Source organism: Cryptotermes secundus, unplaced genomic scaffold (genome assembly GCF_002891405.2).
Source record: "Cryptotermes secundus unplaced genomic scaffold, Csec_1.0 scaffold2975, whole genome shotgun sequence".
NCBI classification, from domain to species: Eukaryota; Metazoa; Arthropoda; class Insecta; order Blattodea; family Kalotermitidae; genus Cryptotermes; species Cryptotermes secundus.
The window spans coordinates 46,997-65,000 of NW_019732011.1; the positions used below are offsets into that span (position 1 = coordinate 46,997).

General features: G+C 37.4%; 1 protein-coding gene and 1 long non-coding RNA gene across 3 annotated transcripts in view; one reads left to right on the plus strand and one right to left on the minus strand.

Moving 5' to 3' along the window:
• The window catches only part of LOC117282562, a 12,723-nt gene extending 9,138 nt beyond the window's left edge, over nt 1-3,585 (plus strand). The window contains exon 3 of the long non-coding RNA XR_004513357.1: nt 3,502-3,585. This is a non-coding gene — a long non-coding RNA (uncharacterized LOC117282562). The remainder of the gene's footprint in view (nt 1-3,501) is intronic.
• The window catches only part of LOC111867550 (long-chain fatty acid transport protein 4), a gene marked incomplete at its 5' end in the record, with an annotated part of 56,027 nt that overhangs the window by 14,887 nt on the left and 23,136 nt on the right, over nt 1-18,004 (minus strand). The window contains 6 exon segments of one of the 2 annotated variants that reach the window (XM_023857529.2): nt 711-854; nt 1,181-1,373; nt 3,523-3,724; nt 6,139-6,373; nt 9,164-9,401; nt 14,790-14,940. In XM_023857529.2, the coding sequence (XP_023713297.2) occupies nt 711-854; nt 1,181-1,373; nt 3,523-3,724; nt 6,139-6,373; nt 9,164-9,401; nt 14,790-14,940 (1,163 nt within the window). 2 annotated transcript variants of the gene reach the window in all.

Here is an 18,004-nt window from a genome sequence, read left to right on the forward strand (position 1 = left end):
TACATACATACATACATACATACATACATACAACAGGGAACCCCAGAAAAAATTGAAATATGTATCGTATGGCATAACTTTAAAACCACATAAAAATAAATGGCACAAAAAGAGACTTGACTGTATAAAAGGGAAAAACCAATCATTTATGTATTAAAAATAATTTTGTGTACTAACTTTTTAGAATTTCTTTTTATTTTGCCCAATTAAAATTTAGTTTCTTTTGAAATTTTCAAACCAGACTATAGTGAATCTGGACTGATCAAAGCCGGACTATGCGAGGTATTGCTGTATATAATAAGCAAGAAATTATTGTCACAGATGTGAATTTAATTCTTAAATTAAAGAATTATATATTTGTCTGTTAACAAGCAGAAGTACTTATTCTCTGCCCAGGATATGGTTGCTTTTCTCATCGATACCATGTTATATAGTAGCTAAAGCTTAAAAAAATAATGCTCAAATTAAAAAATTTAAGTACATGCAGTAATTAAGAAGAATAATTGGGAATGGAATTTTAATTTAATACAAAAACTCTATGGCAGTACTTGAACATTGCTTCAAAGCTGTGACTACATATGTACAGCTGATTATTGTGAACACACAGTCAAGTCATGGATTTCTCTTCACTGGCATTAACAGTGTTACAGCATTGCCTGCCCAGTGTTTTGTCATCACTTGCTAGAAAGAAACCTTGGCATTACACTCACCTGGTTTGCATGTTATGCAAAGTCCTTTTGAGTTGCGAATAGGATCCCCAGTTTCTGGATCTACTCGAATGATAGATATTGGGTAGACAGCAGGAAGGATTCGTGAAACAAAACCTATGGCACCAACCTTGTTGTCAATATTCACTAAAAGGAAAAAAATAAATGCACATATGGATATGAATATGAGAACATTTGGAAATTGAAGCCATGACATCATAGAAAATGACTAGAACATGTGGAACAAATGCCTCAGAATATCTACTATGGTAAGCACAGCTTCTGTAATATTATAAGAAGGCAAGACATAAGCTGCCCAAGGAAAATATGGAAAGGAAATTTTCAGTAGCTTGGAACTGGGTTTACACAAGTCTTTCTTGCATAAAAAGAATACTAGAGATATAGTTTTTGTGTATGTATTCTAAATATTTTTTATTTGATTCTATTTTTATACAAGGTCCAATTTTACTTACCAATATTTGCATTACCCTCTGTAGCCCCATAAAACTCAACTACATGTGGGATGTTAAAACGTTCTACAAACTGAGTCCAAATTTGAGGTTTTAATCCATTGCCATAAATCATTCGTAGTTTATGTTGTTTGTCCTCTGGTTTTGGAGGCACTGCTAGAATATAACGGCACATTTCCCCAATATATTGACCAACCTGCAAAATGATATTTAGATACTGTAATTAGACATTTCATACTACAAAAATTAATAAAACATATTAGCTTAATTTCAAGTAATAACTGTGTATCAATGTGCTTAAATTGTGCATATAGTGTATGAAAAACTGTTTCTGTTATTAATTTTAAGGTAACAGAATAAACATCATTTAGAATATAGTAATTTCTTGGTTATCTTGATGGTATGTGAAGAAAGAAGAGTATGTTTGTATCATTTTCACCACATTCCCCTACCAGTAAAGCATGTAAATGCTGTTAGTCCTCTTCTTGATATTTTCACTTAATTAGACAGTACAGTATGTATTCTGACAGCAGTAAATTGCTAGCCATGATAATAAATTCATATTTAATTTTTTGAAGTCAATACACCAAATGTAGCAGTTTACGCATCACTACCAGAAATTAAATAGACAATAAGGGGGTTCCTTTTCTAAATTTCTTCTGTTATTAATTTAATGCATAAAAATAATCTGTTTATTCATAAGAGAAAGGCCAAGAGTCATATACTAGCTAATGGTTGAAAATAAATTTCCAAACATTAGTAATAAATCGTTGAAAATGAATTTCCAAATGGTAGCAAAACACGGGCAGGAATAAATCTTAAATTCAGAGAGGCACTCAAAATTGAATCATGGTAAGGCATAATAGAAGGAATGTTACTATCAGTACTGACATACTATTGTCAGTGGTACAGAACCAACAATTTATTTTCATGCTTATAACAATTATCACCACAAAACAAAATTAATCATTCTGCCTCAAAGAATATTCATGCTTACTATAAAAAGAGAGTATTTTTCCAACTAATAATATCAGCATATCATATGCAATACACAGTTTACTCCAGGCTGGAATATGCCCTTTTATAGAAACTCCTTACCAATTTCAGTTTCAAATGAATGCTTCAAAGCAGGATATCATAAAATAAGTACCATCACCAGAAGATCTTACACAACCAAGTAATGTTTTTAGAACAGCTATCTAGAATCTAAGTGATATATTTTGATAATTTTAAAAGAAAATTTATTTGTGTAACAAGAAAAATCCAGTATTTTTTAATCTGCATAGAAAAGCATACCATGCAACATACCAGGTACACAGATAGCAAAAATAATAACATGCATATGAGTATGTATGAAACACAGAGAGCATCAGCACACAATTTTTCAATTTCTACATGAGTTTGGAAACATCAGAAATGAAGACAACATATTGAATATCATGATTAGATCACAGATAATCAGGTGCTAAAGTTTTCATTTTATGTATTCTAATAGGCATTTATGAATGTGAAATAATATATACAATATGTTTTCAAAATAGGTGTTCATCGTATAGCTGCAAGTTTGGATTATCAGTCACCTTCATGCTGGGTGAGGCTCAGAGACTGTCTGGATATGGTGAAGGGGCTCCAGCCAAAAACTGTACATGGACTCCCCAGTCACCCAGTCTGTTGCCTAGTCATACATTCTCAAATACCAGTCATTACAATTTAAATTGTAATTTCTCAAAAAATGCAGTAACTGGTTTGAATGAGCTCATAAGAAAGATGCAGCTTTTTTCAAAATATTGATACTTTACTGGAACTACCATTTATAAATATTACTCTGTGTTAATGTCCAAACTGGCATTATATGCACTCTAAAACTGCATTAGTTTAAAGGGTATCCTGAAATGTGATGCCATTTAGTGTGGTAGGATGGTACCGAACATTCTGCAGGACCTGCTGTCTCTGTCTTTGTCAGAAGATTGCATTAATTTAGTTAAGTGTGTGTATATAAATTATTACATTTTGGTATACATCTTCAGGAAAAGTACTGGCATTTATCTAAACATCCAGATCTAGTTATGATCACGGCACAGAGAACAATTATTTATCCATTCTGAATATCCACTTACTACAAGAAATATTACCACTTAATATTCAGAGTAACTGCAAACATTTCCCAGAATACCAAAGTAACTGCTGACAGAACCTCCACCTGGTAAGAAAACAATACAGTTGAAGCTAATAAAGAAACTCAAAAAAGAAAGAGAACAAAGTAAAGTGTTATTCATAAAGCAGTCCATGAACCACTGTAGACTGAGAGTAATTTAGTCTAGCAGATATTTCAGATGTTGGGGTACCGTGCATTCATATTTCTTGATGTCAGAAATATATGCTGAAGCAGAGAATTTCTTGCGAATGACAACACAACTGCCGAAGATAAGTGCCTGTCCAACAGACATAGCCCCTCCAGCTGTGTGGTAAAGGGGCAGGGCAACATAGAAACGATCATCTGTCCGGAACCAAGTCATCCAGGATATTGCTGCAGCCACAAATACAAAACTGCAACAGGAACCCGAAACTCAAAGGTAATTCCTCCTAAAAGGAGAATCTTTACTATTATGAAATCCTTGAGTTTTCAAAGTATGCTCTTTGATATGCAGCTTTAACAGCAGTAAAATTTTTAAGGTAGGTTAAGAGGCAATTGAACTCGCGTAATGCTTGCTACCATTCAGTCCAGAACCTTTTGTCTTCTCGTCTGTTGTCCATAAACATAAAATTTAGAATATACAAAACTATAATTTTGCCTATGGTTCTGTATGGGTGTGAAACTTGGTCTCTGACATTAAGGGAGGAACATAGACTGAAGGTGTTTGAGAAGAGGGTGTTGAGAATATTTTGACCAAAGAGAGATGAAATTACAGGAGGTTGGAGAAAACTGCATAATGAGGAGCTTGTACTCTTCTCCAGGTATAATTAGAATGATCAAGTCAAGGAGGATGAGGTGGACAGGTCATGTAACACAAATTGGGGAGACGAGGAATGTGTATAGGATATTGGTGGGAAAGCCAGAAGGAAAGAGACCACAGGGAAGACCAAGGCATAGGTGGGTGGACAATATTAAAATGGATCTTAGAGAGATAGGATGGGATGGATTGGATAGATCTGGCTCAGGATAGGGACCAGTGGAGGGCTCTTGTGAACACAGAAATGAACCTTCGGGTTCCATAAAATGCTGGGAAATTCTTGAGTAGCTGCAGAATTGGCGGCTCATCCAGAAGGGCTCAGCTCCATGAGTAAGTAAGTAAGTAAGTAAGTTACATTTCCTAGCATGACAGTAAAACTACCACAATCCCTCGAAGAGTATCTTTGACCTGAATGATTGATCTTGTCCCATTGTGTATGTAAAAAGTATACTTCACAGAAATGCTAATAATGCCTGTAGTCTCTATAGGAGAGACAGATGAAGTTCCCTGCATTTAATTAATTAATTAATTAAGCATCATGCCATGTAGGCATGAGTGGAGTTATAGGTGCACATATTCTTAACCTTGACACTAGATGGAGGTGGGTGATCAGCTTCACACACCAACCACTTTAAGCCAGGGATAGGGTCCCCCATACCCATTGCATAAGAGCTTTTTCTGTATAAATATACATATTTCTTGTGAGAAGCACTTTTAACCAAGTAACATGCTTAAAGTAAATGACTAGAAATGCTTGCAGACACACAAATGAGATGTATCTCTATACACAATACCCTACTGCAAGGAAAAATTCAGCCAAAAAAAAAATGGGCAGAACAACAGGTAAAGGCTTTCACTATTCAGAACTACAAATCTGACATGCCAAAAGCAAATTAACTGCCACTGTATCACGTAGCCTCACCGTGCAGTTGTGTTGCACACAGTCAGGAAAGTACTGTGAGGCTGAGAACTTTCGCCTGATGACCACAGTAATGCCTGACAAGATAGCTTGCCCTATACCCAGAGCAGCACCTGCAGAGTGGTATATTGGCAGGGGGCAGTACACTATATCGTCAGATTTCAGAGCTGGTACATGATAAACCCCAAGGCTCATGAAACAATAGCTGTAATAAAAATGGAAAATTCTGTCCTATATCCAGAGATCTGCTGAAAAAAATATAAATTATTTGCAAGTACTCTGAAATGGTGATTCCAAAAGGAGACATTTGACCTAGTGTTTTGGAGTCTCATGAGGGGAGGTGGTATTTGAAAAAAAGAAATTGGTAAAGAAGAAAATGCGTAATGAGGAAGACGGACTCTTCTGAAAGATGTGTTCTTAAGAGAAATGTTAATGATCAGTGCAGTACATATTTACACAAACAAAGCTTACACATTTTATGGCACCCTTTGGGGCAACAGACGATACAGAATCCAAAATTATGTTACGAGTATCACAAAAACACCTTTCTGCCCATATTTGACATTGTACAAGACTCTAAATTCAGGTGTTGCAATGAAATACAATTCATGAGAAGAATAACATAAAAACACTAAAAGTGTTGTGGCATCCTTATATCTCTTGACTGTGCTGTAACTACCAACATACAAAGACAATCTGGTTCATATTATTAACATGATATAGATCAGTATTTGTACAAGTGTCAGATCTATGTATATACAATCTGATATTTTACGTTATCTTAACCAACTGGAGAGTAAATAGTTGGTTGCAGTTTTGGAATAATCTTAAGTACAGACACAACTTCTGGATTATATTGCTGAAAATTTTTCCAGCAACCGGAGAGAATAATGTTCGTGATTTTGTATAGAGGAAACATTCTAAATTCTTGGAATTAATAGGTACCCCCTCCTCCCACATAGATATTATGATATGCCAACAAGAAAAATCCTTGATTTCTGGTCCAGTGTCAACAATGAAGGATGAGAACTTCAGTTAAATAATGTTTGAAATTACAGTCCTCAATTTTCCTGCACACTATGACTTCTTACCGTGAATGTGTAATGACTGCTGCTTTGGGTAAACCTGTTGTACCAGATGTGTAGATGTAAAGTAGACGGTCATGATATCCTACTTTCTCAATTACATCTGGTGGAGAAGATGGTACTTCATCTATCATAGTTGTGAGGTTCTTTTCTCCAAGCCCAACTGTTTCAGTGTTTGAGATGGGACTCCACCGATACAGTGTGATGTCAGATGGCAAACTGGACATGATATCCTTCACAGCTAAAAGACCAAAACAGAAGCTTTACAACAGTGCCTGTCAGAAGTAGAAATCCCACATATCCACTTAACTGTAATTATATAAATCTATAAGAATTATATATACACTTAGTGAATTTTCTATCTATATCCAGAAAACAGAATTTGGAAAAACCTGTAACTCATTTACTGTACAAAGTTAATCAACAAACAATAAATTGGCAGTGTGGTGTATGTGTGCTTATTCACTGAAATTTTCCAGACCTGTTTCAAGTGTGGTTTGAGGTACTGAGAGCATTATGGTTGCACCAGCCCATACTGAACTGCAAACAATTTAATCAGAAGCAGAGATGGAGTCATCCTCTAAAAAAGACATGTGTTTTGGATATGAGCAGAAGACCAGGTGGGCAAGGGCACAATAAAAGAATTTTCTTCTCTACAAAATCACTTTCATTCTCTTTATTTACAGGGCACTAAGTTTATACGCTCATTCTGTGATAGTTGCACAAGCCAAAAAAAGAATAGACATGTCATCCACACTTTTGTGCAATGGCTCAAAACAGAATCTCCTGAAAACATGTCTATCATTTTGATGGTTTTTCCATTGACAAACATCATAGCCATTTTCCAGCTGATTGGGTATCTGAGAGAACTAACAAGATATTATGCAACAAATGTCTCATTATTTCTAAGGGCAGTTTTGGGAGGTCTTGTTCATAATTTGGTCCAGTTAAATCCCTGGGTGAGGAGTGGAATTTTTTTGATATGAAAAATCTCTCTCCAAAACACACAAAATTCTGTGTGGTCAGTAATTGCAAGTGAATTGTCCCAAAGAAATATTTGGGTAAGAAGGAGATAATGATCAAGTTTGAAGCAATGGTACACTTGAAGACCAACTCTGAAAGAGTAACACAGATGTTTCAAAAATTGAAAGAGAAGTTACAAAATTAATAAAATGTGATGGGATCACAGAGATGTCGGTCACTTCCAACAACTTTTCTTCTGAAAGGAAAAGAAATGTGAAATATTTCTTGAGGAAGAAGTATGGAAAAAACTGGAATTATCTTGTGGAACTAAAATTATATGTTGGAATACTAAAGGATAATAGGAAGGAAGAAGCTGAAGAGGACCACACACTAGAGGATGCTGTTTGTGACTGCCAAGAAGACATAGTTCTTCACATATTATGTTGTACATATTAATTTTACAAAATATTACTTTTAAATTTGGAAACAAAATAAAATTCTTGTTCAACAAAACCAAGACATGTACGACAGTCATTCAAATAAATGTGTCGCAGTTGATGATTGAGAAGGAGATATGTCCAAATAATACGTTGTCATAGTTTCATAAATCACATCCAGCTGGAATACATAACCCTGAAAGAGTTCTCTAAGCTATGCATTTTAGCATCTTCTTTCTTCAATAAATATCTTAAATAATTCAATAAACACAGTTTGTTCCTTTTTCCTTAATATATGAATAGATATTTCAGGTTTCTGATGTTTGCTTCACATATATATTCATTTATATAACAGAATGTATGTTGCAATAGAAGGGATCCCAACTTCCCTTTAAATGCTGTATTCTTTCAAATTTCATAATCTGATTTTGTAATTCATTATATAATTTAATTCTTGTGTTCACTAGCATTTATCAAAAATATTAGTTTTGAAAAACTACAACTGAAGGTTCAAACTTTGCCCTTTATTGTGGTTATGAATTTATGCATTTTGTTCCACCTTCTCCATATATGTGTATATTTTTATGTAGCATGCCATTTCACTTATAAGTATATAAACCACTGGAAAAATATTTAGATCCTGAAACTGTGTCTCCAATTATTAAGCCATTGGGATGGAAAAGTTATGTGCTGCTTCACCAGTCTAGCTGAGATATGGAGATTTAGGCTGTAGCAAATGAATCTACAGCCTAGCAGATTATCAATAAAACTTATCCAGATAACTGCAGATGGTGGGAAGGTTTTTGCATTTATGCACACATTTCTGACATTCTGTAAAATGTTTACATTCACATAACGAAGTTCTTTTCCACACACAGAGTAAACTTGACACTTAAAGGCCTGGTCACATGTGCAAGGCATTTGTGAAATGTTAGAGGATAAAGTTCAGGTCTAGTACCAATTTTATCCAATTTTCCATTACTGAGCAATTAGTATTTTGATTATTTATCGCTGTATGTTATTGTCTATGATGCTGTGTAGTCTTGTTATTTAAAACGACAGTAAGCTGAATAACTGAAGTTTGATATTTTCAAAAGCATTCAGATCTCTCTTCCTCTCTCTCTTCACCCACTCAGTTTTATACAACATGATTTTGTGAAAATTACCTCTCATCTTTGTGTAATGACAGGTTAGGTTTTCATTTAATTTTACCTCTATGCCATCTGTAATCTTCAAAGCTGCATGGCTATGGATAGACACACATAAAAGTGGAGAACTATAAGGTTTATTTTGGACTCTATTCATCGTCTGGTATATATAAGATAAAAACCACAATGTTTTGGAGACTGGATCTGTCTCCCTCCTCAGGTGGATGGGGCAAGATAGACCTAGTCAGTTGGGCCCGTTAGAAAGAGCTAGTCTCAATCACTGGACAAGTGACAAGTTCTGTACAGCATACACCATCATCAGAATCCTTTATAAAGTCTATTCATACATATAAAAGTAGTTTTGTCGATCACTTTATATCATATGTCATACATATTTATGATTTTGCTCACATTCCCACAGTTAGCAGTGTTCCATTCCCATCACAGGAAGGAGCAGTTAATTGTTTATGAATAATTATGTACCTTCTGTAACCTCGCTGCTAAAGATTAGGGCTTGACAGTTTCCAATTGTTATTGAGTGAATAAGAGGGCGTTGACGTAGATTGTAATTTATAAGAGGTGTAATAATGCCAAGCTTCGATAATCCAAGCCATATGCACACAAATTCAGGTCGGTTTTCCATCATGAGGCCAACAGTATCACCTTTCCGGTAACCATGATTCTTGAACACATTGGCTACTTTATTGCTGTATTCTTCCACCTGGAAAAGAGAAATTGGCAGGTTACAGATATATGGCATTAACAGCAGGTCCAGGTTAAATAACACACTCCTAATTAAACTGCGTTAGTATTTCTGTTCAAACCCTATATGCATTATGCATTATGGTGAGCTATATGGAAATATTTTCTCCAGCAGAACTGAAGTTATTTGGCAAATTCTGTTTCTCCAGACAATGACTACAACTAATACAGAATGTCCAATTTGTGCAGGACAGCAAGTCACAATTAGTGATGTAATTTTAAGACATCCATAAAATGCTAATAGTTTTTGGTTCATTGTTAAGAAGCTATAAAATAATTAAAGGCAAGTGAAAAAGTAGGCTATGTTAGTTGTGACTTTCATGGGTTTTGAAAATGAATATATGTATATGGCATATGTGGTTCTGAATAAATTTTGGTCATTTAAACACCCCCTTTTAAGTCCAAATTACACTTCCATAGTACCTGTTCTATGGCAGTTATGTGCATGGAGAAACTTGGTTTGGTTAATAATGATATTCTAGAAGCTGCTTCTTGCAGTTGGCTATTCATTTCTACTGAAATGCATTGTGTGTTATAAGGTATGTGAATTATAAGAGGTGTAGTGTAGTATCTAGGTCATTTTATGATTTCAATATTGTATATCATTCTGTATGTGAAGTATGGAAACAGTGAAGAAATTTGGTTTGATATGAAAAATGAGTTTTAACTGAAGATGCAGCAATTACTAACGAAAATGTTAGTGTAAACAGTGCTTCTAATGGAGGAACAAATTGTAAAAGGCACATTCTGCAGAAGGAATTACAAATTACATGCTAACATCCACATTCTTCCAAATATATCTAATGTGAGAAAGGGAAGTGATATTCTGTAATTCTGAAGGTGAACTATTAAAGATAAATTGAATAATTAAGACTACAATGAAATCTTCCCTCAGAGTAAATTAACGTCACATGCAACTATTCTGGCATTTGCTGGATTTTCAGTGGAAGCCCGATTTGTACTATCAGTTATGTAAAGTCTGTAGCACTACGTTAAGATAATTAGACAAACCTCATTCAAACCCGGCCTAAGCGCAAGCATTTTTCTCTGTGATCTTTGCTGAAACAACTGACATATTTATTTCCGTGTTTGCTGACAATACAGAATAAAATACTTCAAAAGCAGGATGATCAGCTACATTTTAATTAAATATATACTTATATAGATATAGATGTTTAAATATTATTGCTTGAGACTCTGAGACTAAGCCTGTAATTGCGCGTTTGAAGCATACACAAGCTGAGAAACGCAAGCAGAGTTTTGCCCTTGCATAATTACATGAAAGCCTTTATGGCTTACAGAGAAAGGTATTGGTTCATTTTTCTCTACATCTTGTGTTCGAAACATAGTTTGTTCCGACAAATATTTACACTTTTTTTTCTAGACACGCATAGAAACGAGCGTAGATCTTTATCTAAAGTGTCCACTGACCGATATTAACCCAAACTGGAATCTTTTGATAAATTGTATTAAATTCACATAACAAATTTCATTAAAATCACAGCAGATCTCGAGTTCTTTCATACGTTAGAGGCGGATGGAACGAATTCAATAAAGGCTCCACATGGATATGAACATGCATAAAAACAATATTTTCGGTGACCCTATCTGTAGGTAGCAAGTCATATGGCGAAAATCATACCTTTCAGAAAATATATATTTATATTTTTTTGACCCTCATGACATAAGCCCATTTATTTAGTGTAGTTGAGTGAGTCCTATATTAGGTATTTATAATTGTTTGGTGCCATTTTTTAATATGATGAAGTCAGTTATACTGACAGTTATAAAAAATGACAGATTTTAAGCTTAAACCGTACTTTTCAGATATTAAGCAATGAACTTGTTTGTTTCGCTTTCATATGATACAGACTGCATTGCTTCTCTTCGTCCTGCTCCTCAAAACCTCCGGTCCTGTTGCCACAACTGCCAATTGACTCAGTTGTTTGCCAGATTACAGGTATAGTGCGTGGGGTTGTTTTGATGTTGGGGTAACAAGCTCCTATGCAGTTCTGCTTGCCACATGGTTTCACGATGGAATCTTGTTCGGCTTATTCTTCGATCATGAAAATGGAGGCGGTATGTTCTTCCGAAACGTCCGTTGACTTTCAACGGACTTAGTTACTTGCTTATGGAGCTGAGCCCTTCTTGAGGAGCCGCCAAATCTGCAGCTACTCAAGAATTTCTCAGCAGTTTATGAAACCCGAAGGTTAAAAACCGCTTTCATAAGAGCCATCCACTGGTCCCTATCCTGTACCAGATCAATCCAATCCGTACCATCCCATCCTATCTTTCTAAGATCCATTTTAATATTGTCCACCCACCTACGCCTTAGTCTTTCAACGGACTACATGACGTTATATCCCAGAAGATCTTCAAGCATGATAGATTTTTCAGGAAAATTTTGCATAAACGCAGGTTTTTATATGAAGGGTAAGCCGGGATGGTGCAGTCGGTATAACGACTAGATACTGGCTAGACGACCGAGGGGTAGGAGTTCGAGTCCCAGCGGGGTCAATAATTTTCACTTCTCCACGTCGTCCAGACCGGCTTTGGGGTCCACCCAGCCTCCTATCCAGTGGGTACTTGGGTCTCTTTCCCCGGGGGTAAGACGGCAGAGGCGTGAAGCTGACCATTCACCTCCAACTAGTGCCGAGGTCATGAAAACATGGGTCTATACAACCACTCCCCTCTACGCCTTCATGGCGTAGTGCTTACTTAGTCAAGTACAGGGACAGCTTTACCTTACTGATATGAAGGAGTTGTATCAAAGAGTTCATTAAACCCGATTATCAATCCGAAACCCGTCTATAATCACTCAAACACGTGATAGTATAATTTTTAGTCTAATACTGGATTCAACTTTCCATAGTATGGTCATTATACACACACTAGACTGATTCAACTGTAAAAAATGAAGATTTGTTCCTAAGAATGAGGGAGGAAAATGCATTAAGAAGTTGTATCTTGAAGGTTGTTTTCAAGCTGTCACGCCATCCTAGTCCCCTTAAAGCAGTGGTTCTCAACCTCTGTGAGACCGCGGCCCGGTAAATTCTTTTTTTCTATAAGACGAGAACCCGGTATAATTGAAGCTAGGGCCCGGCGGTTGAGAAGCACTGCCTTAAAAAATCCCTGAACATTATAATGTAACGTGTATAGTCCAAGTCCAAGTCACATTGCGGCTGATGTTCAGTCAGTAAGTCTTGGTGTCGAGCCCCTTCTGGGGATCATGACCAGATATTTTTTACTGTTGAACGTTAGGATTTTGTTTTTTGTGGGGCGTCCTCTCTGACGAGAGGGCGGGTCTGTCTTTTTTACGTGCTACTGGCCTTGCCAGCGCAGTCTTTCTCGGGTCCGAGTCCCTTGGAACTCGCGACCCTATTTTACTGTCTCAGATTTGAGACTTCCCTTTTCGTCGCCTCCTACGACTCGCAGGGTCACGGTGGAGGTAATCGACCCCGCCTCCACAGGGTGTAACGTATATACATAAGCAACGGAGCGTTAAACGCAACTTCGCCTGAGGTCACGCAACAATAGGACGAATGTTTATAGCTCGTTTCTAGACAACAATCAGCGACCCAATGGACTGGCGATATATCTATCACGTGACTTGTTTTCAAGGCTGTCTGCGCCATGCAACAATAGAGGGGCTGTGTTTTCTGTGCTTGGTCCGTGCCGAGAGGATATGAGAGAAAGCGGGAATGGGAACTGACTTCACTTGAGTTCCGAAGTTCCAAGGGAAGAGCAGTGTGGCCACAAGAAGAATTAGAAGACTTAGTGTGTGACGTTACATGTGCTATAGTTACAGTAAGCTTGTAGTTATGACTAGTAATGATCTAATAAATCCAATTACCAATCCAAACCCGCGTCTTACTCACTGAAAAACATGAGAGTACTCGTATGTTTTATTTTACTCTACTGTGGCTTCATAATTTCGGGCAACTCTGACTATCTTGCTACGTTACTGAGCTTACTGAAATCTTAACCAGCTGAAGTTTTTCTTAGGGCCACGAGCTCGTAGTTACTTTCCACGTCTGACAGCTGTCCTTAATCACTGACGGCCATGACGCATCCTTTGTAAAAACATGTACTTGCGTTAAACGTAGTACGTAATACTGCCGATATTTCTTACAGCTGCAGCTTGTTTGAGTGATATTTAACTAAGTTGCTCTGTGGTCTAGGGTTCAGAGGACCTGCCCACAGATCCAGATCTAACACATTGCACGACTGCATATCCCAGAAGACCACAATATGGACCTTTGTCGCCGTGAAAATATCTCAGATGTGAAAGTTCGTGTAAGTCTGTAACAATTGCATATTGATATACGTGGTTAGTGTCTATACCGGGCAACGAGATTAGACCGACTTCAAGTCTAAAATTCAGAATCAAATAATCCCAGTTTTTCAGCTACACAGTTTTCTGGCATAAACTAAACGTTTCTTTACAATGTAGGACCTGACGTTCTCATAGCGAAGGTTATGAGCTACAACGCCGTGTGATCCTTTGAAAGGGCCCCCTCTGTGGTCTAGTGGTCAGAGTTCCTGGCTACAGATCCAGAGGTCTGGGTTCGATTCCCGACGATACCAGATTTTCTGAGAAATAGTGGGTCTGGAACGTGGTTGACTCAGCCTCGTGAGGATACTTGAGGAGATATTTCAAGGAAATAGCGGCTCCGGTCTAGAAAACCGAAATTAACGTCCGTGGGGATTCGTTGCGCTGATCACGCAACACCCTCTATCCGCTAAAGCTGGTACTAATTTTTTTTAATTCGCTTAGTGGGGGTGGGGGTGGAGTTCAACTGGGTCTACTCGATACGGCGGCCACTGATTGGCCTATTGTAGCCTTCCCCGGGTGATTATGATGATGGAGAATTTGGTGGAATGAAGATTGGCTGGGGAAACCGAAGTACCATTTTGTGCACCACAAATCCCACTTGACCAGACCCCGGGATCGAACCCGGGCCGCCGCGGTGGGAAGCCAGCGACTAACCGCTTGAGCTATGGCGCGGCCAAGTTGGCACTAGTTCGTTTGCGGTCTCAAGCCACGGAGTTTGTTTTTGTTTTAATATAACAGCGATGGCGGGAGAAAGGAAAGGGAAGAGACATGCAGATATGACGGATAAATAAAGGAGGTGGGAAATGAATGTGCGAGGTAGGATGCTAAGGAGGGAAAGGGGATAAAGGAAAGAAGATGGGGTTAAGGATGATGGTACGATGTTACAGCTAGGCATGCCTTAAAAGTTATGGCCAGATAATTGGATATAGCTAATGAGAATTCCGTGTTTTGCAGCGGGCATTATGCTAGCACTAAGTAAAATGTTCGATTCAGTTTGTAATGTTTTCTTACCTGTGCAAATGTCCACTCTTTGTCTTCAAAAATGAAGCACACTTTATTGGGGTGTTTTGCCACTCGTTGTCGGAAAATATCAGCTATGTTGAGATTCTTTCTTTGATGGGAACGTACTTGTATCAGCAGCCCTATGTATCTACATACTGCCCTAGAAGAGAGAGAAATTTTGAATGTGTCATCCCTTACAGACAATGGTTAACATTAATTAAGTATGCTTGATAATGTGAGTTCTGTTTTTCAAGACCTACAAATTTCGTTTCTTCCAAGAATGATTAGTATTGTGTTTCCTAGGAAGAGGCGTAGATTCTTTTACACGGAAATTTCATGTTACATATTTTTTTTTCTGTGGCGCTACAGCCCCAATTTGGGCCTAGGCCTACCTCCATGAAACTCTCCGTTTCACTTCGGTTTACTAGATCTTACACNTGCTTAATTAACTAAGCACTACGCCATGAAGGCTTATTGGGGAGGAGATATATAAATGGCTACTGGCTGGACGACAGAGGAGTCGGAGTTCGAGTCCCGATGGGGCAAAATATTTTCACTTCTCCACGTCGTCCAGACCGATTCTGGGGCTCACCCAACCTCCTATCCAATGGGTACGTGGGCCCTTTCTCTGGGAGTAAAGCGGCCGGGTAGTGAAGCTGACCACTCACCTCCAGCTAGAGCCAAGGTCAAGAAAATGTGGATCTCTATGTTAGGATGGAAAGTATTTAAGTAATAAACTGGAGCTTAACGATGTAGAATTGTAGGATGAGGACTGGTTTCATCCGGCTCAGGACAGGAGTCAGTAGCGGGCTGTTGTGATCACCGCAGTCAACTGTGCATTTTCCGAGCCTCTTGTTATTAACCACAGAAGTGCCAGCCTTCATTCTTATGGCGCCAACCCGCCATGTTATTCTCTCAGAGCTGCTGTTGACTGAGTACTTCAGAATATTTCTTGAATGTAGTTAATGCATTATTCAAAGAAATTTAACGCGCTGTCTGGTAAAAAATACTCCGAAAAAAGTCAAAATTCTGGACCATGATAGACGTCTGTTTTAGGCCGAAATTTCCGATACTTGGAATTTATAGGATCAAAGATTTACGTTCAATTACGTCATTTCCCTGCAAGTTTATTTCAATATTAATGCTGAAGTGAAACTGTTTATCCATTCTGTGGGACTTAAAACCGGTTGTGGATAACAATACATTACGTATTGTAATACCTCTGACGCAGCTATGTAATGCAACAGCCAGAAAGACATCCACAAACAGTTCGAAGAACCAGCAAAAACGGTTGATCTAATGTTCCTTGAAAATTACATGGCAGATACAAAAAGCAATCTTTATCTGGCATGTAATAATATGTACAATATCACAAGGTGAGATTCAGACTGTGCTCAAATTGCACAGGGTGATTCAAAATGTACTATTCGGCATCTCCTTTGTCCTGGTTTATCCGTTACACAAATGCTCTTTTTAGATACACTATTAAAATTTATAAGGTCTGAAGCCAAGCAAACGGTGGAATTACGTGTTCGAATCTCGCCTATGACATGGGTGCTTCAGGGTATCCTCTTATCACCACCAGTAACCCTACATAATTCCAGACTTTTTTTTTTGTCATTTCATGCATCCTGTTGTGTTACAATAGACAACCTCTTTATTACAACCGTCACAACACAACAAATATCAAGATCATTGCCTAGTTTCGGCTCTGCTACATGTTTCGGCTATTAATTGCCATCATCAGGAAAATACATGGCCAACACATATACACCACCGAAAAGCAGTACTAGTAAAATTGGATACAATACATTAATTATATAAAATACTTGACGTAAAAATACAACAAATTAAATTACATAAAACAGAAGTTATAGTATAAAACAAGAATAAAATTCTTTGATCGATGTTTTAGATCATCGAGTCAGTTGTTGGTTTTTGTAATTTTGTTGCGTTCCCACGGACAAATTGGAATAATTTATATTTTGTGTATATAAAATTGTATGTGTGGCTTGTGATGTTGATGTAGTAAATTAATATTAATTATTTAGTCGGTGCCTCATCTTACAAAGTATTGTCCATTCTGTAGGGAATGTAAACAACGTTGTTTAATATGTTGGGATTTTGGACTTCATCCATCGTCCTGGTTTTTAAGATAACAAATAAAAACACGACGTTTCGGAAACTGGATCTGTTTCCGTCCTCAGGTGAAGGAAAAACCTATTCAGTTGGGTCCCTTAGAAAGAGCTAGCCTCCATCACTGGACACATCTTAAAAACCAGGACGATGGATGAAGTCCAAAATCCAACATATCAGTGTATTATACACCATCGTCAGAATCCTATAGTAACGTTGTTTAACATTAACATAATAAATAATTATTTATAACTTTGGGCTAGGCACAATATAATCATTAAGCATGAGGGCAATTTTTACATTTAAAGTGATATTAAGTTTTTCCTCGTGTGTGGAATAAATTTCCTGATCCACGCGTAAATGCTGTATGGGCATTTAGGCGAAAAGCACTTAAAAATCGGTACTTCCCTTCCAAATGAGTATAAAAGTTTTATTATCCGACCTAACAGTGTAGAAACTTAAGATCTTTGCACTTGTAAACGCAGTTTGAAGCTGTTTCCGTTAGTCATTTCACTGAAGGACTAACAAAGAAAGAGACGGGCATGAAAACAAGTAGATGATAAATGTTACATTAGTGTTGTATTATGGTAAACAGAGCTCTGAAATATGGAAATCAGCTAGTCCGTTGAAGCAGTTACATACAGCCTTCAAAACGTAAATCATGTACGAGTAACTATAATGAAAACTTTGATTTCTTTTGCTTTACTTTTGCACTTAAATCTCAAAAACTAAAAATTGTATAAAAGTAAATCAAATGGAATACCATCAGGAAATGTATGCATGTAAGATTCAAGATTGTCAAGATGTTGAGAATTGAATTACGATCTTCTGAGATACTGAAGTGTAGTCTGGCAGAGGTACCAAAATTTCGGATTGGGGGAGGGGGGGAGGCTATCTGCCATACTACGCAATATGACATCCCAGAAGACTGTATCTGCGTTCAAGGCTTCGTATATATGGGCATGTTTGGGCCCAGAACTTTTCAGAGTTTGATTTTATGGTCGGTTACATGATTTAGAGATAATGGTGGGTTCCTTAAAGGATATAATGTTGGTAGAGTTCAAAAAGTCCATGGACCTTTCACTGAC